Source organism: Epinephelus moara, chromosome 8 (genome assembly GCF_006386435.1).
Source record: "Epinephelus moara isolate mb chromosome 8, YSFRI_EMoa_1.0, whole genome shotgun sequence".
Taxonomy (NCBI): Eukaryota; Metazoa; Chordata; class Actinopteri; order Perciformes; family Serranidae; genus Epinephelus; species Epinephelus moara.
In genome coordinates, this window is record NC_065513.1 from 39,079,981 (window position 1) to 39,105,311 (window position 25,331).

Here is a 25,331-nt window from a genome sequence, read left to right on the forward strand (position 1 = left end):
GAGGTTTAATTATTAGAGAAGAGAGCGAGATAAAACACATCTGTATTCTTGTCAATAAAATGTAAATGCAATGCAGTTTCAGTTCATATACTGTACAGCTCTAAGACTGATTTTTGGACAAATCATCTTGTCCTTTTTTAAACATTGCAGGTAAGCATAAAGGTAAGTAGTATATAATATGTGGCCCGTGCAGAGGGACGTGTTACGTAGGAATATGGTTATTAGAGTGAGTTCAGTTAATCTACATTTTGCCAACAGGTAAGTGCAAGTGTAAGGTGAAACTCAGTATGGCAGGTATAAACATTTGTAACATCAGAAATGTGGACTTTTACTCAGAGGAGCTTAACTCATTTTGACAAAAAGATATTAAAAGATGGATAAATAAAATTGGATTAAATGATTGTGGTGATTAAGACTTCACAAATTTAAATTTCAGACTATTTCATAAATTTTAAGGCCTAAAATTTATCTTTAAAAAAAACCATTAATTTAAGACTTTTAAGGACCTGCAGAAACCATGTCATGAATAAACTGTGTGTCTGGAAAAATTCTGTAATGATTTTCTCCTGCTCACATCTGACTTTTAATTTCAAAACAACATTTCTATACTTGCTTGTTTTTATTTTTTGCTAAGAAGACCTGGCCAAAATACTAAAAAATACACAATCCCTATGTGTACTCTATATTGACAAATAATACAATAATCGTAAAGATAACGATTTCTTCCCCGTCAGACAACTTGAAGAATGCTCCTTATTATTGACACATCTTTGCATGGTGCCTCTTCAGTACTTGGTTTAGAAATCATAAAATGATTTTTACGTTTTTTTCCAGAGATATTATTACATAAACAAAGTTGTGAAACAAACTTGACTGCATAGATCCAAGTAGGAGGAAAACACTGGTAAAACTAGTGGCAGGCAGCTGAAACTTTAAAATTCTTGTAAGAAACTGATTATCAGCCTGCACAGAGTGGAAAAATATACAAGAGCAGCAAACAACATAATCCAGTTCAATACAACAATACCATATACTACAGTCTAAATAATTACCACAGCCTGGAAAACAGGGTGTCAGAAAAAATCTAACAATAATGGGTTCACAAACATAGTGGGGGTATTATGCTGGATCCCTCTTATATTGTCTGCTCTGTACTTTAGATTGGGAATAAACTAAAAATAAAGGTAGAAATACTAAGAGTGAAAATGATGTTGCATCACATGAAAGATCTCATTTTGATGTGTGTATCAGAGTTTCATTGTCAACATTAAAAAACAAACAGAAGACGCATGTTAATGGCAGTTTTACCTCATCTGACATGAGCGTGGCGATCGCTCTGCCAATCTCATGGTACGATTTGGCTTTGCCTTTGGGTCCGAGCAAGATGAATAAAAACCTGAAAATGGAACAAAATCATTTGTATTAATAACTTTTATATGTATTTTTCTGTGACAGATAAACTTCTGAATGAAAGAAGAGTATAAACCGAAGACAAAACTAGGTAACAATTCTCACTGCATGAAATACAATAGTAGTTTTTATTATTAGCATCCCTTTCATATTTACATCTCCTCAGGTGAGGTATTGAGTTAAGGTTAACAGCATCTTTATTTTATCTGTACAACAGCACAAACTGTTAGCTCTCATAAGAAAGTGTCTGTGTTATTCATACCTGTCTAAGCTAGACATATTTACTCCAAGACGTGTTATCATTTTAATTTGACTGCAGGGAAGCTGCTGCATACACCAGCCATTGATTCAAATACCTCACAAGTGCTTTCCAACGTATAACAATAAACCTAAAAGGGAGTTTACTACGAGTACTGACATAATGGTGACGTAGAAGATGTTTCACCATAGCAGAGAAAATCCTTAAGGAAATTGTGACATTTACTAGTTCATCAGAACTGCTTGCAAAGTTTTCTCCAGAATTGCTTTATGGCTTCTTGGTTACAATAACACTGCAGAAAGCAGTTCAATGTCACTGCTGTAGCTTTATGATCAACAACCAGAGAACAAACAGGGAGACATATAATAAAGGAAATGCTATTATAAATATTTTTTTGAGCTCTGCATTCGATTTACATTTGTGAATTTAAATAACAATGGTGTATTGGATTTCTTTCTCATTTTAAAGTGAATGCAGGAAAAACATATTGTATTTATATTAGCATTTTCATAGAGTGCTCCAGAAATGAGTCCTAAAACCCGGAAATAAGTTGGCACTCCTGGTTCCCTCATCTCATAGTTAATAAGGACTTTGGTCAACACAAGCTTAAGAGACTTTAGCGTTTTGTTCTATACGCCAGTAGATACTCCTCTCGTGAATTTCGAAGCTTTCATGTATCTTAAAAAGGCGGTTGATAACAAGTGGCTAAATGAGGCTACAGAACGTCATCACGCCGAGCACGGCTTTATAACCTCACTGCATTAGGGATGTTAAAGGGGAACACCACCTAAATTTAAAATTCCAATGACCAAGGAAACACCAAACAATATTTGTGAATATGAGCTACTCTCTCTACTCTCAAAGCCAGAAACCAAGGGAGTAGGTCTCAAACTTGTGATGTCATAGGGTATAAAGTCTGGAGCTGCTCCACAGACGATGAATGGGAGACTGATTTTGTGGACCCACAGAATATGTTTTCTTTTTTATACCCAAATGAGCTTTATTCTGTTGTAGCGTTCTCAGTTCTGAAACAGGAAATGTACCCATATACTCAGAACATTCCCCCTGGGTGCTCTCAGTGTCATCTACAACATCTTTCACTATTCATTGTCTCTGGCGCAGCTCCAGATTTTATATCCTATAAGTCATACAACTGTGGTGTAGTACATTCATAGCCGTCACATTCATTTCTGGCAATTGCTTTTACACTTTAAAAATCATTTTAAATAAGTGTTCGTTTGTGAAGATTTTCTGCAATAACCCAAAATCCAATGGAAAAATCCCATGGGCTTTTTGACAAGGGAACAGGGCAACACTAACTTCCATGTCATCCTACAGAAAAACGTCATCCCTGGAGCACTCTAATGTGTTCACACCTTGCATATTTTGCAGTGTTTTTTGCAGGTTTCTGTCAGTGATATGACACCTTAATAAATCTGTAAGGCACCCAGAGTTGCACCTCGACAGTTAAAACTGTCTCAATGGAAATTCTGGACTGATGCATCGTCCTACATAGAACTTTTATCTCCTATTTATGAATTCCTGGAGTTCAGACATGAATCTCAGCCACCTTGTGGGAACAGGAACCTCCGTTAAGGCTCCCAGCATCACAGCTTGCTGCAAACGAACAAATGCCACAAATGGAGCGTCCAGGAAGTCCACCTCCCCCACCAGCACGTTGGAGGCCTCAGCGTCTCTCGGCAACTTCTTCATGAACTTGTTCCTCAGCTAAAAAGTACAAAAGAGGAGAACAGAAGGAGACATTTAATGTTATGTTCACACCAGCAAGCCACCTATTACAGGGCACACTGAATGAAACAACCTATATCAAACAGGACAATCCCATCCAGCTTAAATACCAAACCAGGAGGCTGCCATGGTATCGGAGTAAGGAACAAGTTGTAACATAAGGTCTGTATTTCTTTCTGTCATGGAGATGGTGAGATGTGTAAAGATGGAAGTCAGACACCTGCTGAGCTTCAAAGGTTCAACATTTTACATTCATAAAGACAGTTTTCCAACTGAAACTAATGAACACACCAGCGTTTGTGCATGCTTTAGTCTCTGAGCTTCTAATTAATGTTTGAGCAGACCTTTTTTCTTCAAAGGAAAGGATATCTTTTTTCCTTTTTACATTTCTGAATGTTTAGTTTCTGTTCTTGGTGAGAAAATTAACTTGAACGAAAATCTTGCTGTGGTGTTTAATCCATCATATAGGTTATCAACTTAAATGGAGCTCATGAAGCATCTTGTATTTGATGTTATGGTTTATCTGTATGCAGAAGTGTGTGTAAATGTTTTGTTGGATTTCGGTGCAAGATCTTGCAATATAACTCAAGAAGTTGCTATATACACTGTTTGTGCTCCATATAATTAAGGGTTATGTGGCTTAAAAATGTCTCTTTGTACTTGTGTTTGCAATAAGAAATGGACTGAGAAGACAGAAGCACATGCTCAGATTTATGCTGACATAGGCAACAAAATTGCACTTAACAAAAACCTCAAACCTGTGAGCCAATGACGGTAACATATTTTCTTCAGCAGCATTCATTTGGCATGTTGGCATCTGTTTTATTTACATATTAGTGTATCTCCTGACACTGCAAGAGCAATTACTAAACTTAACATAAATTTAAGTGAAATTCACCAACAGCTGAGCGTACTGTGCTGAGAAAATTGAGCATGACTGGTAAACAAGCTGATGTTATGTTGCAGGATTTGAGATTCAAATTTGTTTGTCACATCTTATTGAGAAGAAAAAAAAAAAAGATATCATGTCCATTCACACACTTCAGCTTGGGTTGAACAACTCTCTCTTGTATGTTTTTAAATCCAGGAGCTGTTATTACAGACTTTCAATCACATTTCATTTCTACAATCGTATTGTTTTATAAGATGTTCCATATGATAAAAAAGTGGCATGTTTATGAGCAGACAGAAATCATTAATAAATAAAACTTCAAAGACAAAGAGCCATAAACATCCAGATAAGATTGTCATGGAAAACTACTGTGTTATATATTAACTTCAAAACTGCAGAGAGCTGGGAGGAAACATTTACTAAGACAAAGCCAGTGACATTTTATGGGACATCTGTGCCCTGGATGACCACATGAAAGTACATTTTACACCAGAGTCAGTTTAAGTAACACTTTAATCTTTAACATCTCTTCATGTAAAATTACTTGATGAATCCACTGATCAATAAACCAAAAACCACAAATCAGGTCCCCATTAAACGAGACTGTTTGAGTATTATAAAGGTTTTTTACCCCAAATCATCATCACCTTCTCAGTTTAATGTGTGTATTTGCAAACTAACTGTAACAAACATGAATGCCTTATGTTATATTTGGACGGACAACTAGTAGGACCACCATGGAAAAAATCTGTGTTAAAAATCTCACAGTTCATGATTTTTATGCTTTCAAATTAGCAGAAGGATTAGATGCACTTTTAAGGATTAAGCCTGTTGTCCAACATATTCAGAAATCCTGACGTCAAATACGGGCCGTCATCCAGCTGACGCAAAGCTGTCTGAGGAGCCAAAAACAATGGCATAACTTGTTATCTAGACAGACTGGCCCATTCAGGTAAATATTATGGGAACTGTTATGGTCATTGATACACTGTCCAATGCTTCTAAAACCACATGAACATGCACAATGGATTGTTTTGCATTATATGACAGATTAAAGATGCCATCAGAGATGTACAACATGATTATTTTCATCCTTAATTCTGTACCAACACCTGAGGACAATCTATTAACTGCTGTACTAACAAGATCTTAATTACCTTGGCTCTACCCGTTGAGATAAACACGTGGAAATCCTATGATTTCATTATGGCTGTTTGATATATCACTTATTTTCCCCATACAAAGGGAGCAGTAACAATAAAACAGTAAAGCGAGGTGGTAAAGAACAGCAGCACACAGTTTTACTTTAGTCTTGGCTGACTGACTGATTAAATCAGTTTTGCTTCTGCTGTTTTGTTACATTTCATTTATAGTGTTGGGACATTTTTCTTGAAAAGAAACGTGATATCCTGATTTCAACAGCTATGGAAGTTGCCAGATAAAATTCTATTCTTTAACTATATACACTTTATATGATAGCAGTAAATTAATCACTAGTCCAGAGAGCGATCTGATAAGTTTTAAGATACCAAACTGAGCAAGAGTGTCAGGTGATGTTAAATGTGGCGTTAAAACCAGCTGTGCCAGGATTTAAATTGGATTAGATCACAAACACTCAGGTTTTCTACCAGTCAGAGAATTAAGAAATTATCAATAAAGAAAACTGACTCGTTTCTTTAAGGAGGGAAAAAAACAACAACACAGCAAGTAGAGGCAGGTTAAAAAGAACAAAATGGCTGGCTGTCTATCGCTTGTCATCACACCCGCCAAACCCAGATCATGCACTAGCAGGATCGCTGCCATCAACCTCTGAGGACTGAAATCCCATAAACCTGTGACCTTCTACTAGCAAGAGCCAAACAGATCCCATCAGAGGCTGTTGAGCCATGTTGGCAAGAAGTCTGTCTGTAAATGATTGAGTCGAGAGGTTGAACCTGCGTAATGACACTACTTGAATGACATGTCTTTGTTTTCTATGTTGTGGTACTACTCATTGCTGCCTCCCTTGTAAAGGGTCAATTCACCTTTCCCATTACATTAAAAGGCACGTTAGCAGGTGTTAGTTGGTTTTTTGTGCAGTGGAAAATGGGCTTAAGTTATCAGACAAGAGGCAGTGTGGAAATGATCACTGCATATCAGCCCACAGAGGAAACATCAGAGGGGTATTTATAGGCTGGGTGGGTGTGGAGGAGCTTCAGTTTAGGAGATGTGCTTCCTGTCCAGTTGTCTATCTGTCCCACAGGAGGACTTACTGGGTCGGTCTGACCTAATTCTCTTCTCCCAGAGGCCTGGTCTGGGATGGGACCATATGAACAAATGGCTGCTGTGAACTCTGGTAATCTAACTACGCCACTATCAGAATCAGAATCAGTGGAGCTTACAGCGTGATGTAACCATTCAGAAAAACACCAAGACAAACAGCGTGTAACTCTGTAAAACAGCAGCTTTTCAAATGAATGTGAAATATCAATTAATTTGTTCTGCTGCTAATCTTATTTTCAAAATATCATAAATCCAATCAAACAGGAATTGATTAATTTAATGGTGAACAAGGCTATTAACAAGCACTGCTAAAATAATTTGTGCATTTGTCTGAGCAGAAGTGTTTCAGCATTGCTTACGGAGTGAGAACTTTTCTCTTCTCTGGGTGTGACAGATAATCTAAGTGTACTGTAAAGTTGTAGTGAAAGTGGACATGTGTGTGTTTGGATATGTACTTTCCAATGTAACTTGATCACTGACTGATTACTCGTTTCTCTTTGTTATTCACTGTACCAAAGATTCTTGGCCTAAGCGTCACATTCACTACAACAAAATCTCCCCACTGACCATTAAAGGAAAAGTTTATTCACATTTTCAACAGCCTCGCCATAAACTGCTCAGCGGAGTAGAGATGTTACATAAGAAACTTGAATACAGTTTTACAGATGTAGCTGTGGCAGGTTCAGAGCAGCCGCAGCAGGCCAGGTGGTTGGAACAATGTACTTCAGACTGTGAGTGCAATGACATGGACATGAATAACCTGTTTATGAGGCTTATTCTGGTTATAATCATATTCGGGATATGGAGAGAAATCAGGTTATTCATATTCCCCAATTACATCCTTGTTTCTTCCAGAGTACTCCAGCTAACATATGCAGGTTTCTCATAAACGGATCATGGTGTTTACATGCTCAAACACAAACAGAATACTCCAAAAACCCGATCATAAACGGGTCATTCATGACATCTCCATTCTGAGTTATCTCTATTCTGAACCAGCAGTCATAGTCTGCTCTGATTGGTTTCTGCATCCCTGCAGTGAAAGAAGCTACATCACACTAACATGTTAGCTTTGCAATGCAACCCCAAGACTGCAGATGAGCAGTAGCTGAAAGGCATTTGCTTGAGACAAACATCATTTCAAGTAGGCTTTTCGATATATGATTGATGCTTCTCACTCTAACTGTTCCTCTTCTGCACATGACTGGACCGATGCACCACTTTGTTTTTGATTTTCAGTCTGAAAACAATTTGCAAGATAAGCTGGAAAGGCCCAGTTTTATATCTACAGTACTTTCTTTAACATAGTTGTTAATGAGCCAAAAAAATGACTTGATTGGCAACTTACTGGTTTATCTGATATGTATCTGACTTCTACAAAAATACTTGTAGATTTTTTTTAGACCTAAATCTTACAGAAAAATGTAACTTGATAAAACTATACATACAATATTTGCTTTGTGTTTTTGACTTATAAAACAAATTGACCTACAGAATATGGAGTGATGTTATAGCCTTAGTTTTAATTCTGTTTCAAATCACTGGTTTTAACATTATTTTGTCTCTGTGGTTCATTTTATTATTATATTTATTCTATTGACTTTTATTTATGATTTTAACATAATATTGTTTTAATTTTTAGTCTTGTAAAATATTATTTATTGTTGTTGTTTTTTTCTTCTTTTTTTGAGCTGCATGTTTGTATGAAAGGGGCCATATAATTAAATACAGTTAAGGTTGAAATAAAAAAAGTTCCAGCACTGCTCACAGAGTTTAATTGATAAATCTCTGGTGCAAAGCACTACAGCAAAAAGAATAAAATTTAAAAATAGAGACAAAATCAAGATAAACTCAGAGTGCAGACCTCCGCCAAGTAGATGATATTCCCTCCCCCTCTGCATCAGATTTTGCAGCCTGCATCACAATTAGGTTATTTGCATCACTATCATTATTAAGTTATACTGTATATGCCTTCACCATGGAGACACTGTGGTGTATTTATTTTGTTTTTATTTTGTACCAACACAGAATATAATATGTTTTTTGTATTTTTCACTTTCCTTTTTTCCAACGCAGAACATTAATTAATCCCTCCTAATAATAATAACTGCCNCTTGGCGGAGGTAATAAAAATAGATTTCCACAGTTGACTCACCTGGTCTTTTTCCGGTTTGTCAGAAATGTCGTTCAGGCTGCTGGAGGTCAGGTTCCGGTGAGTTGTGGTAGGACTATCTATAAGAACATATCAAGTCTGTGTGGTTAGATCGGCTTCAACTTCACCAGGATCTAAGAAATTAAGGAGGGGAAAAAGGATGGCAGACACCCAAGAAAAGGCAGTGGCCCAGATAGTTTGCTCCCCATGCAGCACCGAAAAGAATAACAAGAAAATAGTGATCAAAAGCATGAACAGATCTCAGCCACCAATAACCTTCAATAAAGGCTGGAGCACAGCAGAGGACACATTCTTCAATACTCTCTACTCACTAGTCAAGTAAACTTAAAGTCTGAAAATTTCAAATTAACTAGACTAAAGCTGTTCTATTAAAGGTTAGACGTCAGCAATTTCCAGTCTGTATCGCAGAAAATATTAGGATGTTTTACATTCTGCATGTAATTGCGCAGTTCAAAGTACAGCCATCTTGAATATTTGAACCCTACCAACTATTAGTACAACACTGCATTTCAAATGTGCATGTTCAGTGGTTTCTGATATAGACTTTAATGCACTACACTGCCAAACTAGCTCAAAAACAACTGGTGCATCCATCCCTACTCTGTGAAAATTCAAGAGCTTTCCTGTTAGAATATCTGATCATCTTAATGTCCATCTTTCACATCAAAAACTAAGTGCTTTCTTCATGTGAGGCAGGTGAACAGCAGACTGTGATTGACGCACTGCTGACTTTTGGTTTCAGCTCGTCAACTCCAGCATCAGAGATCTGACAGCAGAACGTGACCTTACTGCAGCCCCGGAGCTGTCAAGAAGTACGAGACGTTATCCAGAGAGGTGCAAATCTCAATGAGAGCAAATTCTGATGCCACTGTCCCCTTTCATGAATCTGCTCCCTGAGGATTGTGGGTAATAACTTGCTTGTCAGTATGATGCAGCCAGCATATATGATGACATTGTAGTACTTATATTGACTACATACAGAAATAAAAGGGGGAAAACAAATAAATCTAAAGGGAAATCATCAAATCTTCGCTAAATATAGCTGTTACGTATTGGAGGGGGTAAAAACTAAAACTGAAAGGAATGAAAAACTATTTAATTACACTATTATATAAAGCACATACAGATGGGAACTGCCACTGCGTTCGACACACTAAGTCTGAATGACAGGTGACATTTTACACTACAGGTCATGACTATGTTCAAACTGCAGCTGAAAGTTTTCCAGTTCTGTTTTCACTCACATGTGACACAAATGCTGCACAGTGATATTTCCCAGTTCCTGTCTGAGTCACGTGGCATGACTTTATCCTACAAAGTGAGAACTGAGGCATCTGACTGAAAAGTATAATTTTGGTGTCTTGGCTAGGGTTGGGATCCGGATCCGGTTCTTTTTTGGAAACGGGTCCAAAGTTCCGGTTCCGGAACCGGTTCCATCACATTTGGCGTAACGGTTCCTGCAAACGGTTCCTAGATTGTACAAAAAATAAATAAATAAATAAACCCTCACGTGCATTTCCATTAGAGTGCAGCACGGGCATATTTCTGTCCGAACCTGACCGAGCCCGACATTATCTAATCACTAAAGCACTGAGTTTGTGTCACATAGTTGTCATGGTTACAGGCTATTTAACAGGCCGGGCGTGCGCCGAGTGCTCAGCGGAGAGAGACCTCCGTGTTTGAGACGGGAGCAGGCGACGGGAGCGGGCAGTGGGAGGTCCGACGCTTCCAGCGAGGGGAGAGGGAGAAATAAAACAAAATAAGATAAAATAGGAGGCACCTGTCTCCCTCTTTTATTTAATTTTCAGTGTTTAATCAAGGCGGAGGCTGGCGGCGGGAGGGGAGAGGTAGAAACAAACAGCCAATGTGTGTCTGTGTGTGTTATGTTCAGGTGTTGTCACGTAAATAACAGTGCCCAAGCATGAATGCATATGTATTTTTTATTACATTGTTGTGGTTAATTTTAATAGTGTTACTGTAGAAATCAGAGAATCACTTTTTGTTGTTATATATTTTCAGGGAGATGATACAAGCCCTAAATCTGAAATACACACCACACACAAATGTGTATTTTCATCTAATTGTACTGTGCAACAGTTAGAATAAAGTTTTTGTATTTGTATGATTGCATTTGTGTTTATTATATACTTGTTTAAGTATAGCAAGTATAATGAATATAATGTAGGAATCGGTAAGAGGAATCAGTAAGGAATCGGACCATTAAGAAGGAATCGGTAAGGAATCGGTAAGGAATCGGAATCGTTAAAATCCTAACGAGTCCCAACCCTAGTCTTGGCAGATTGGATGAGCGAGCATTTCATATATGGAAGACAGCGAGATAACTGGGAAAAATGCACTAGGGTCGGACCACTGGACAAATATATCTGTGACTGGCTGACTATGTGCCGGCTGGTTTTGTGATTAATTTCTGTCATTTTATTTTGCTAATTTAATGGTCTGCCTCCAAAGAACAAGAGAGCAGTTGCTTAGCGGGCGATGGTCTGGCTATGCATCTTAGCGACAGACTCTCACTCAGCAAGCTAACCCTGCAGCACAAGGAGGCCAGCAATGGCAGAGAGAGACAGCGGAGAAAACCAGCATGAAGAGCCGGCATATTTTCTTATCTGACTTGGTGAGTTAAGGGTTTATTTAATTCAAACAGGAGTAAATGATTCTTGGAAAAATGAAACACCAAAGTGTTTTATGATGAGTTAAGACGGCAGTTAAGCTACTCTTAGTTTGGTGTAACTTAAATTCATAAGGTGTGCAATTGTTTAATAAGGAAAATACATCTAAAAATATTTCCTTTCTTGACATTTTGTGAGTTTATTTTGTTTATTCTTGATTTAAAAAGCTAAAAGAGCTTGTGGAATATAGCTAACTTGGCACTTGAACACATCTCCCAGCTGAGGACTAAAGTTAAGGGCGAATATATTGGAAACCAGCAGATGTTGTGCTGACAGTGGCCAGTTGTAAAATTTACACGTTTGTTTTTTTAAAGATGCCTCAGTTTAGTGTAAATAGTGTTCAAATATAAACTTTTTGGTTAATGTTTCTGTGCCTACAAATACAAGCCGTGATTCGAAAGTGATAGGTGGTCTGCAGTGTGAACATAGACTGGGTCCAGTTAACTTACTAAGCCAGTCCATGCTGGTACTCCTTTGGGTCTGCAAGTCCTCCATTGACACGCGAGTCGACAGGCAAGTCATAGAGGTCTCAAGAGGACTACGAGCTTTTAGTAGCAGCAGCAGGTTATCAAACCAAATCCAGAGAAGCAGAAAAGAAGGAAAAAGAGATGATAGACAAGCCCATTGAGCCAAAGCATGAGATTTGTTAGGAGAACACAATCTAGTGGTTAAAAGGTATGTCATTTTTATCTGTATTTTTACAAGCTGTGCAGAGGAGTAAGGTAAGAGGAGTGGCATTATTAACTCAGGAGACCATGGGTCATTGGACAGGAATAATTTGGCAGGACTCAAAATGAATTTTAATAAGGATGTTGTTTGTTTTGATAAGAATGTACTTTATCCTTGTGAAGTTGTTATCAATTAATGATTATCAGTAAAGCTCTCTATCTTAGAACTGTGATGTTGATTAGAGGCTCTGCCTTTTATGTGATGAGTTTCCATTTGAACACAAAGTCGATCATGAAGAGAGAGAGAGCTTCTTTTTTTTTTTTTGATAGAGTCATAAACCGGTTTCATAAATCTGATAGCAGGTAATAAATAACTTCACTTTCCAAAGACCCATGGCTGGTAACAGATTAATTACATTGTCAACACAGTGAAACATCTAGTTACTCAATGTAAGAGAGAGCACTCATACACGTGTTGTTAACATCAGTTAGACATCAGTGTGTTTCAGGGCTGTCACTTTGCTTTAAATTTCGATTCTTTAGAGACTAAAGCCCTACTCACACGGGACTAGCTTTCCCAGGAACGTCATAAGATTTAGAAATACTCCGACCCACATCTGAGAGTAGTGTGGTGCATTCATACAGGAAAGCAAAGTCAGCATTTTACTCACATGTACTGACATTATCCCCCAGATATGTAACGCCACTCGATACAACAGAGAAACACTGCACAGCACCATTAGCAGAGATGTGCAGCGATAACATTATATAAAATGTGGGTTAAACAAAAAGAACCAATTCAGCCACACATTTTTACTTCATTCATCTCACCATCTTTCAACATTTTTCCTGTTTTAATGGATTTGAGCTTGCTTTTTCTGCAAACTGGTCTCCACGCTGTGTAGCAAGAGAAGACTCCTGAACCCAAAATGCTGTCGAAACTTTCATTTATATTTGCCAACACAGCCCCCCCTAAGTCTCAATTGGGAATGAGGCAGGGAGAAAAAACAAAAAACTCAAATACTACCCCAAATCACAGAGATCCTGATTTTCTAATTTACACGGGACTACAACTAACACCACGATGTGTTTGGCAAAATGTGAAAGGGAATGCGCAATAGGGTTTCTACTTGACAGATAACAGACATGGCAGATTTGCATTGCACAGGTGTCCACCAAAACGTCTTACACTAGCTGACAATGCCAGGCGCTCCTTAGGAAAACTGGGAGCGCCTTGGAGGTGCAGCGTTTTTCCATCTGCGATGCTATGGTTGCATCTGGTTGGTGTGATACAGAATATCCATGGAATAAAAATGTCAGCACAAGGAAGCGATCGGATATCTGAGTAAAAAATAAAAGTGACAAGCGCAGTGTGTACCCAAGATTGAATAATTTTCAACTCTCAGCGCTCAGAAAAAAATGGCAAATGTGCAGTGCTCAGCACAGAATAGACGCTCAGTGCCACATCGCGCTGCTGGCGTTTGTAGCGTAGCATAAATACGCGGTGCTCCCATTGCCAAGAGTTAAAAGAGAAAACGTTTTGGTGGACACGGCCCCTACGATCCCAGAGGACTGCCACAATTATTACAAATTACTGGAAGTCCCCAGGTAAAACTAGTGTCATGTGAATATGGCTCAATTCAATATTCTATTTGCTGCTGTTTAAAAAAGTTTAACAAGGTTTTTACTTCCAGTTCTGTGCTGCTGTCAGAGGAAAATATTCATTAGTTGCTCAGTTTCATTAACAAAGGATTTTGCAACAGAATGAATTTCAGTGAGCCTTACATGCATAATACAGCAGATAGATAATAAATCCATTTCATATAGCCAGTTAAGCCTTTTTTTTATTGTTTTATCACTTATTTGTGTACTTTTTGCATGAATTTGAACTCAGTTTGTCTTTGTGATAGTTTGTCTTGGATAACTTTTAGTGAAGCAAAGTGACAGCCCGCCCTATGTGAGGAAAAGAAGGGTTACATTCTACTGTAAATAAAATGAATTCTCAAAAATGTCAACAAAATTAAAAGTTAATGAAGTGAGAATCAAATGAACATGTATCAGCTACTGCAGAGATTCTGACCTCTTTAAATGCTACTCTCTACTAGTCATATCCTATCAATTACTGGTCAGTTTTATGATCTGCCACAGCCTTGGACTTTTCTCACCTAGTGTCATAAATTAATGCAATAAACTTTATTCTACAGTGTCGAAATTTACAGCTAAAGTTAATTTGATATTAGCTCTACTTGTTCTTACAGCGGCAGATCAATTAAGTCTAATGCATTTATGAATGCAGTTAGTACAGGATTCGACAGTGAGTACTTTAAAAGTGCTGTTAGAGTGACATCACAACATGTTTGTGATGAATTAGCAAAAGACATCTATAAACTTTAGTTTCATTAATTCAATGACAGGTTTAGTGAGCAAGTAATATTACCATAGTAGCACAGATGTTAATATTTCAAAATATAGCATAAGGCCCAAAATTTCTGATGAGGTCTTCAATAAATAAAAGTTTTTTAGCATCTACTGAGGAGAGCTGGTACTTATTTAGGACTCTCAAGTGCCACATTAGTGGGTTCATGCAGAGGAGGGCAGCAGTGTGTCCTTTATCACACACTCCTCACTACTGTCACTACACACCTCAGGTCCTAAATTTAAGTGATTTAAAAAAAAAAATCTATATTAACCCTGTATTGTAGGAATGTGCCGCTAAATCTATTATAAAGTAAAATAGCTGATGGTTTTTTTTTGTTTTGTTTTTTTAACATCATTAAAAAACAAGAAGACTGCACCAAACTGGCATCAGTATTACCGTTTTCCGGGTTGGAAAACAGCCTACTTGCACTGGAGACCGTCTTGCCAATGTCAGCCAGAGAGCGCAGGTTGGACTTCTTGGTCTGGTGACGATGTTTCCGTAGCAATGTGTACATCACTTTGTCCTTCAGTTCTGGTTTCAGCTGGCCGATCTCTATCTGGTTGTCAGTGATCATCTCTGAAGATGCAGAGAAAGAGGGGGAGGGAAGGAAAGATGATTTCAGTGTTATTCTGGAGAGAAGAAAATTTGGCAACTTGAGAGTTTAACCACACTGAATATAAGAAAGGACCAACTACACTGTTACACCCAAAAACAACCTGAATCCAAAGAGATGTCTTATGGTTTCTTATTTTGTTGGACCAACAGTTAAAATCCCCTATTTACTCATATAAAATGGCATTAATTTGGAAAAGGAAAGCCAGCAAAGCCTCGATGTCAGCATGTTGCAATTATTAAATGCTCGGTATTTTTACTTTACATGTAACATAAGCATATAAAGAATTTATCAGAATTGCTATTAATATTTTTTTAGTACTTAACTCCATTATTCAAGAAATTTGAGACAAAAACAGCTAAAGTTCAGAGAGCCGACTACACTAAACAATAAGAAAAACAAATGAACAGATATCATAAAAAAAAGATGCATGTTGCCCAAAATTAAATTCTGCTATTCGTTAAATTATGTTTTCATTTTGGGTCTATTTTTTCCCTTCATGCAGCATTTTACCCAACAGCCTTAATTTAGCAACATCATCACTCAAAGCAAATAACTGAGTCACTATATAAAGTCTCTTCATAGTTGTAAGGGCTCAATTAGTGCCACCCAGACTGTACTGTAATGCTCCTGTATGAAAGTCTATTCATGGCATCATGAAACAGCTCAATCAAAAGGTCCTGCCTATTTTTAAAAAGAAGGTCAGAAGCCTGAATGCTGACAGATAGCAGCCTCGGGGAGTTTCTCTTCTTGTGTAGGGGCAGTGCTGTTAATGGCCCATCAGTCAAGTCTGTTGGCCTCAAAGCAAGAGGCCCAGCTCCGCTCGGCTTCTACAGTCCACACAGCGCACTCAATTACTTCACATTAATCACTCCAAGTGATAACTCTTCCCCCTGCTCCCTCATGCAGACAAAAACGAAGGGGTCCTCAAATTAGGACGTTTTTGTGTGACCATTTGCAAACTACTATTTGAGTCCCTCTGTGTACTAACATAAAGTACAGTGCAGGCTGGACTTGACTTGGGGCTCTGAACTTTTGCTACTCTTAAAGCAAAGAAGAGGAAGGAAGGAAACCTCTGATCCCCTGTGTGTGATGTGCAACAATCCATAAACCTGCACGCAACACTACAGAGCAGCTCTGCATATACTGTACATCACCGAGCAGATCAAATCAAACTGGCAGACGGGTTCTCAGCTGACCTTCATCAGTGTCACTGTAACAGTAAAATAAATGCATACACATTAAAAACATGTAGAAAATGCAGTATAGTTGAAACACTAATTGAACACTACATGATTATGACATTAAAACTAAATCTTTCTGAGAACCTAATGGCAACCAGACTGTTTCTTTTTAACAATCTAACAACAAAATGTTTACCTGTGTGTATCTTGTAATTGATGTATTTGTCAATGGCGTTTAATTGTTTTACATATTTTCTGCTCCTGGGAAGTAATGCATTATTAAGGCTGTTTATGTGATTATGTTTAGGCACTTGGTTGAGAAAGGGAAAACATCATAACCATGTTGAAGGTCTATCGGAAGGATTTAAGAGGGTGTACTGGCAGAAATGGGATATAACATAATAACCTATCATGTTCTTTTTAGTGTATAATGACCTGAAAACAAGAATCGTTGTGTTTTCATTACCTTAGAATAAGCCTTTTATATCTACATTGAAAGCAGGTCTTTGTCCACAGTGTTTGCCTTATTGCACTGCCATGTTTCTACAGTAGCCCAGAACGGTCAAACCACCACAGAAAACTCACTCTAGATAGGGCCACTTGTGTTTTGTGTTGGCCACTGTTGTTAGCAGGCCCTCCGTAACAAGCAACATTGGAAAAACAATGTTTTTTTTTTTTTCCAAGAAACAACTTTATACATTTTTTTTACTGGTTTACATCACCAGGTTCATTTGTTTTGGAGAGGAAGAGGCCTCTGCAGATAATTCGGCTCCTGGTAAAAACCTCTTCTGCTTCATTCAGTGTTTTAACCGTTTTAAATCACGAGATCTGTTTGTTTAGGAGGAGAATAAATCCCTGCAGATAATATAGCTCCCAGTAAAAACCTCTTGAACCATGAAATGTGAAGGAATTGTTACTGGGAGAAGTTTCAGCTGACTGCAGTCTGTAATCCTCACTGCTAGATGCAACTAAATCCTCCTAAATCTCACAAATTACTTCTTAAGGTACTGTACTGCTGAGGTCTGGGTAAGGTTAGCTGACTTAACACTTGGTTATGGTTAAAAGGACGCTCCACAGATTTAACGTGTCAAAATTAATTTGGTAGTCATGGGAAGTAATACTCAGTCTATGTAAACTGTTTTAAATGTCCTCTGTGGCTCTGGTAGACTTTGCCAAGTCTGACAAAACTCTCAGTTTGCGTTTAAAGAGGACAAATTAATAACAGACAGCCTGTGTTACAAAATGATGACGTAGAGTTTGAAAGACAAATGAAGCAGGGAAAGTCTATCAAGGTGCATTATGGGAAGTGTAGGATCCAGGGGGTTTGGAGTTTTTTGTTTTTAAAGTGGTCTCTTTCAAGTCTCCAAACTTTATAGAAGTGCAGCTAAAAAGTGTAAAAATCATTTGCTTCACCCAAAAAATGAATAACCTTTTACAGCGTATACCAATGACAAAGCACGTCTTACAATGTACCAAAACATGAACATAACCTGGTGGCATCGTTACATTTCCTCCCAAAACACACTTGCTAATCCAAATACTCTACAGCCAAATGTAACGCAATTTATCTTGTTGCAGATGTAAGTTGTGTAATGACCTGCAGCCAACTTACCAACAACCTGAGGTAGAGTGGAAGCTTCCATGTCCAGCATGATGGTGCCTTTCTCTATGCACGTCCGCAGCTCAAAAAGGCTATGTAAGGACAGCGTGGCCACGTGGGGTTTACTCCAGCGTTCACCTCCTTTCTCCACCTTCTCCTCAAACTTGATCCACCTAGAGGCATGAAAAAGGGAGGAAAAAGACTGGATTAAACTGGGAACTAGTTGACAATATTAATATATTATATGCCATAATCTTGTCAGTACTTAGCAGTGCAATTCTATTTATCAAAGAAATATAAATAATAAAATAAACTGAAGTCATTTCTAAATCATAAAAAGCATCTTGTGTCTTGTGTATTGAGTTGTGACACACGAGCAGGTTAAAAAGAGTTGATGCCAATTTACGTGGAAACTCGCCACCTTTCAAATTAAATATGACAACATGTAAGCAATGCACATATGTATGTCATCTTTGTCCATACAGTTGAGGTTTTGCAGCTGCATAGCAACCATTGAAAAGAAAGAGCAGAGGGCATCTGAAAATGATCTTGTGTGGGTAAGGATTATATGTATGTGGCACCTAGCGGTTGAAAAGAGATGTGGAAAATAATCCTATCACTGAGAACAGGCGTGATACATTGTCAAATGTTTATACATTCAAAGGGAATTCAATTCTTGCTTGACTTTATGGTTAAGGTTAATTCAGAAGCAGTATTATAATTTCTGTTTTCCTCATGTATTTATTTAATCAATCCCCCTACCCCTCCCTCAGCGTCAGGGAGATGAGAAACTGAACTGGTACTGAGAAGTTGTTTCTATACCAGGGTTTTATTTGCCCAGTTTTTGGCTGCCAAAATTGCACTTGGCGGACAGCCAGTACTACCCAGCACTTGTGAGATCTTTTATTCATTTTGAGTCCACTGAGTGCACTTGGTGAGACACTGGACCGAGTCTTAATCTCTGCAGCTATTTGCAGAATAACAAGTTTGACATTAAAGATGCAGGATTGATTTATTTCACCTTTGTAAGCAATATATCCACATTAAGTAAGTAGCAGACTCGTTTTTAAAGGTTCTGGATCTGTAGACCTCTTTTAACCTCTTTAACCCTGATGATCCTCTTGTATTGATTTTTAACTTGTTTAATTTTATTGTGGTACTTGAGGTGAAACTCTTGGCTGCAGAAAAACTGCTGCAGTTTTCACCATCACTTATACCCTATTTGGTTGAGAAACTGTCTTGTCTTATGCCTTTATTTAAATGTTTTTTTTTCCTTAATATTTAAATAGTAACACTGAAACACAGTTTTGTTCTCCCTGTATGCTGAATAATGTATATTATGAGAATAAAAATCAATTCTCCCTCATACCTTGAAAAACAATGCAAAGATAAAAGTTGGTCAGTTATTGATAATGAGGTTTTTTCCAGATGGTTGTCATAGTCAATAATTCTCAAGACCACAGTCTCAAACGGCACAATAAACTTGCATTACATTTGCATTTTTAATGATGCTTATTTTGTCCAATCCAGGTTGAACTTAAGTTCATTCATACCTGCACACTTTAATTTTGACATAATGACTCAATCTAGTATCAATTCCCTGTTTGCGACACAAGCTGGACAAACGTATAAAAACTTGGCCTTACAAGTTTTCTTGAGTGAGTAGAAGCACTTTTTAACTATACTGAAAGACTTTGACAGCAGAGTTCTTCTCAAGAGTTCCTCTGCAAATTATTCAACCAACAGTGAACCAAAATGTAACTTCTATCTGCAGCACAATTGGTCAGAGGTTAGGATAACTCATTTGGAGCCTCAAACAGCAGCCCAGGGATCCAGTTTCCCCCTGAGAGAGCTTCACTCATCCAACACTAATGATGTATATAAACAATCAGCCCATTTCTATCCCATCCCATCCCACTAGTGGGCCACACAGGAGAAACCTGTGAAACCTTGTGAGCTCGCTTTCTACCCTGCTTCAAATTCAATGCACACAGGTAATTCCCTGATGTTAGAAGAACTGATTTTAGACTGACAACTAGCTAAAGTTCACAAATGTTTGTTCAGTTATTTGGCTCTGGGCTGGCTATTAAAAACTATTATAAGCACTGAAGTAAAAGTTTTTGAGGTGAATTTGAAGAAAATAATTTTTACAAGAGCAAGAATTCGGTTTGTTACTCGTTTTGAATGATTTAGTGAAAGGCAATGGAGAACATCATTATTACTGTAAAATCAAAGATGCACACGGGAACTTTGAGAGGAAGTCTGAGATTGAGGTCTTTACCTGGCCGTCTCCTTCCACTCCATCTCCTGTCCATCCACTGACAGCAGCTCATCCAGCTCAGTGAAGAGTTGGGGGGGTGATGGGCCGTCATCCTCCTCACCGAGGATGAAGCGGATCCTCTCGGCTGCTGGTGAGACTGCGGAGAGAGGAAAAATACTTCGGTTCATAGGCTGACAATGGTGCCCATTGGGCAAAGGTTTGGGCACCGGCTTCCCCTCCTCAGCTGGACCCTTCCCATTGACCTCAGGAGGAGGTGGAGGTGGTGGGATTTTCACCATGACCTCCTCTCCTTTCTCTTCTGTGTCATCTTCCTTTTCCTCTTTCTCCTCTTGGTTATTGTTGTTGTTGGACATCTTTAAAAACTCAGTGCCCCCCCCTTTATTCTCCAAATCAGCTGACCCAGGGTTTGCTCCTCAGATAGAGAGCTACACAAGCTCATCAGAGTCGCAAAGCAGCAGCTAGACCCTCATTAAAGTCTCGGGTGGAAGTGACAGCCGCTCTCAGCTGCCTGCTCCAGCACTTTGTGGACCAGGTAGGAGGGGGCCGATGGGGTTTAGGGGTCCCCTCAGTGACAGTGTCCCCACAGCTAGCCCCTTCTCCCTCCCTGCCCCCCCTTCGCTGTTCAAACAGGCCTTCGCCATTGGCCCTCCAGCCTTGGCAAGCTGCCCTGGAGCCCCTCATTAACAATTAGGAAATGGTTCACAAACTGGCCTATTCTTTCGCACAGGCTTGGCTTTCCTTCCCCTTGTCTTCTCATTTGAATATTTAGAGAGCAACACAAATAGAATTTCAACATGATTGATATATAAATTATACTTTTCAGAGCTATTCAAACATGTTGCAAACATTTGACACCATCATGACTTGTTCCAACAAGTGGAAACAATATTTGCACTTTGAATGGAGAGCCTACAAAAAGTAACAACCCCTTTAGTGAAAGCAGGTCCATCCTGTAGAAAACTGTACACTAAGATTATTATCATCAGCAAACAGCCACACAACATCAGTGTATGGGGTATCATTGGAGCTAAAGCTTACACAGATGAAACAATGGCATCTGATCAAACAATCAGACTGCTAATGGGTAAAAATTGCTCATCTCTAATGCACATGTCGCATGATGGATATTGATGTTAAATCAGTTTTTCAAAAACTAAGCTTGGAAACAGTTCGCTGCGCCTCCAACATTGGCCACGTACCCTTATTCTATTTGAATTGAATTAAGATTCAACTGACAAGCACAAACTGCTCAGCCAAACAATAGTCAATGGACATTTTACAGCAGACATCTTGACTTATCACAGCTGGAAACGCACAGGTGTAACTTCTAACATTTATGAAGGCTTAACTCCATTAAAAGCCCTAGATTGGGTTGCATCGGTTATTCATAAATCCAGTTCTAAGTCTGAGCGTACAGTCATTCCAAAGTCCTTAGTAAATTCAAATGTGTACTACCAATACACAAGGAACCAGGCTGATGGCACATGCTACACAGACAATACCTTCTGAATGACAGGGGGAAAAACAAACAATCCGATAGAAGGGCAGGTCAATAAAACAAAACATGCATGACGATATGCTGCAATGGTGATACCGTTTTTGTTTTTTTGTTTTTTTTACAACAAATGGAAAAACACACATTAAATACATACATTTCATATTTATTATATTATGTAATATTTCTGGTAATATCCAGTAAGTGCCAGGATTAATGAGTTTCCACCTTGTGTGAAGCAGTTACGCAACATCCAGTTGTAAATTCCATGGCAGAGGATATTAAAATTGACAGTTATCATACTGTGTACATTTTCATGTCTACAATATTGGGGGGGGAAAGCAACTGGACAGAAAATCTCATCTTTATTATAGTTATTTTCAAAAGGGAGACCTTTCATACATACTTCCATTAAAAATGTTTTCAAGTTTCAAATATAACCCCTTCGTTGTAATTCCTTCAAGGGTCATTGTGACTGATGATAATAATTCTGTAATACCGTGATACCTTGAAACCGCAATAGTTTCTGAGGCGGCTATCGTACTGTGAAAATCTCATACCATTGCAACCCTACTGCATACACACCAACCTCAAAAAACGCAAAGGTTCTTAATCAAGCATTGGCATATTTCATAATGAAACATCTGATGCAGTAAGTACTTGTTTTCAGGTTGTCCACTAGAAAAAGATGCGCCCTATCTGTGATACAATATAAATATTAGGTTTTTTTAACTATATGTAAAATAAAGTCATCAAGTATGTTTTTATGGTATTTTAGGAGTTTTAAGCATATTTTAATGATTATGGTGATGATATCATGAATCACAATTATTTTGGCCACGATAACCGTGACATTAAAGCTTTCATGTTGTCCAATGCCTATTATAAACTGCATACTGATGATGTGATGTAAGAATTTGCTTCCTTATGTAAATAAGGGGACCATCAAAGGGAACCAGACAGTGATCTGGGTTTTGTCATTTTTAAAAAGGACTGGAAGTAAACTGCATCACCTCCTTCAAAACTTCATGTTAATAAATTGTATAACTTCTATGTCACATTTTGTCTTAATCTGATGGAAGTATTAGTTTGCACAAATAACACAATAATTCAGCAGTAAAACTAACTTTAAATGTTTCGTAATGTTCTGCAATTAGCTATACTTGCTAGAATATACTGATTTAGGTGGCAAATTGACCATTGTGGTGTTGTGGCTGTGTGCTCTTGTGTTGCACATCTATCCTTGTGAGGACCACTTTGAGTGAGTTTTTTTGGTTTGGAAAAGGAGGACATTTTGTCTGGCCCCCATATCTTTTTGAGGGTTAAGACTTAGTTTTAGGGTTGGGGTTGGGATTAGAATAAGGTCTGGCTTAAGAGTATGAGCATATAGTTGTGATGGTTGAGGTCAGGGTTATGGAATGCACAATGTCAGCAAGGGTCCTCACAAGTACAGGAGCACAAACGTGTGTGTGTGTGTGTGTGTGTGTGTGTGTGTGTGTGTGTGTGTGTGTGTGTGAGTAATCATAACAAAGCTGCTTGATTTGATTACATAACAGGTTGCTAATACTGTGGCACCAGGAGGCTGAATATAGATACTGAATACACTTGCATATCTATCTTTATTCACCATTATACAGTTCAGTTTCCCTTGGACTCCTAAAATTAATAACTAGCAGGTTCTGTTAGTGACCACACACCTGGTAAAAGGGAAATTATCTGTGCTATCCCAATCTGACATAAATAATTCATTAAAATCTCTCTGCAATACAGAGAAAGGACAATAATCCAGTGCTGAGTCTTTAACAGGACCTTTCTTTGCGGGTGAAATTTAGACATTTACATACACACCACTTAACATTACACCAGAAACCACATTGAGCCATCCACTTATTCATTCAGTCAGCCAGCAGCAGTAAGTGTTCAAAAATGTTTCCCCCTATTATGTTTTCTGCAGCTCAATAACAACGGCAGAAGGTACGAGCCAGACAAGCAGCTGTAAGATTACTAGGTGGGGGATAAACTGTCTGCTGGCACACATTCATACGCGCACACACACACACACACACACACACACACATTTCCACAAGCTGTAACTAGCTTAAGTCACTGCAACCTGTTTAATAACACCTTGGGTGGAATAATTTACATGTGCGTTTCATACATTTAGCTGACACTTATATCCACAGCAATTTATGCTGATTACAGTAAACAGTTAACACAAGCTTTAAATACCTATATGCCCAAAATTGCATGCAAACAATAGCAAGCAGTGCAATGAGAGGGTCAAAGCTCTTGGGGATGTTGGCTCGCACGCTGCCGTTTTCCTTAAATGTGCAGACAATTAAATAAAAAGTGGTAAAGAATCACAGTAACAGCAGGACAGTGCTGTTTTCTTTCCAAAGAACAGCATGAATTAGTTCAGTACAATAATATAATGTTTTCTTCCCCATGAAATCAAAGTAAAGATACCCTGCTGAAGAAACACATTTACCTGGCAGAAATAAATTTTGGCATGAGATCAGGAAAAGCTACCTGACACCCAGGGTTTACTGTAAGGCTGTCACATTCTGGTCAGTTGGTTGACTGGTTGGCCAATACGCTGTTGTCCGACCAAATCCTTACTACTTACTTGGTGTTACTTTAATAAGGCTGTGTGTTCACCAAAGCATTTCTTTTCCAAGCTGAAAATGGCAGTTCTTGTTCAGCACTTGTAAATGTCCTACATTACAGTTGGACTTTGTGGTATTTGTCCCACCCCTGCTCCACTGTGATTGGAGGACTGGTGACACTGGCAAAAACAACATTTTACCCCAAGTTAAACATTTTTTATCTCTTATTTTAAATCGGACAACAGATAAATAATCACATAAGACGTTCAGTGTCAGAGTACATCATGGTCTCCAAAAAGACACTACGGTTGAAGGCTGGATCATAAAGCTTCTGAAAGGAATAGGATCACACCAGAAACCTTGTTGGAGCAACGCAATGGCTAACGTTAGCTACTGGGCTAAAAATAGTAAGTCTATCTCTTGCATGTAGTGTTACAGAGCTATTTACCATCAGTAATATTGTGTTGTATATGACACTGTCAACCCCATATGTCAGATTTTTTTTATCATTAGTCCTGTTCAACACTTGGACTCGTGCTCACAGCTCAGCTAGAAGCTGCATGTTCAAACTACAGCCTATATATTTTAATTTCACTAATAATATTAATTGAAATTTAGCATTCTCAATGTGTTATGATTAAGGAATAAGTAGCAAAAGGAAGGAGGCAGGAAAGAAATATATTTTTATGTCAAAACTCATGAGACATCCAAAACATTCCTGTAGCAACCCTTGACGAACAAAAATTAGAAATAAAGCATTGTCTAAATGTCCTTCAAACTGTCAAGATTTCATCAAAGAAATATTTCAAATCTCCATGAGAAACTGATGCTGCCTATCCATGCTATCCAGCAAATACTGAAGCTGGTAACAAGCAGTGTTGGTGCTAAGAGAAAGGTGGGAGGGTGGGTGAGAAGGGTTAGGGGGTGAAGCTCGGTGCAGAGTGAAAGCAAAGAGGGGTGAGAGCAAGCACGAAAAGGAGGGATAGAAATGAAAATCCCATCGTTCAAACGCAATTTCAAAGCTCTGTGT

General features: G+C 38.3%; 1 protein-coding gene across 5 annotated transcripts in view; it reads right to left on the bottom strand.

Annotated features, from left to right (window-relative positions):
* Positions 1–25,331, bottom strand: part of slc4a4a (solute carrier family 4 member 4a) — a 79,166-nt gene that overhangs the window by 27,184 nt on the left and 26,651 nt on the right. For 2 of the 5 annotated variants that reach the window (XM_050051003.1, XM_050051006.1), the window contains exons 5-10: positions 20,198–20,333; positions 17,929–18,089; positions 14,943–15,095; positions 8,728–8,804; positions 3,240–3,397; positions 1,309–1,396 (exon numbers count right to left, since the gene is read on the bottom strand). In XM_050051003.1, coding sequence (XP_049906960.1) covers positions 1,309–1,396; positions 3,240–3,397; positions 8,728–8,804; positions 14,943–15,095; positions 17,929–18,089; positions 20,198–20,333 — 773 coding nt within the window. Of the gene's footprint in view, positions 1–1,308; positions 1,397–3,239; positions 3,398–8,727; positions 8,805–11,881; positions 11,978–14,915; positions 15,096–17,928; positions 18,090–20,197; positions 20,334–25,331 lie in introns of all 5 variants that reach the window. The other 3 variants (XM_050051002.1, XM_050051004.1, XM_050051001.1) reach the window with 2 other exon arrangements.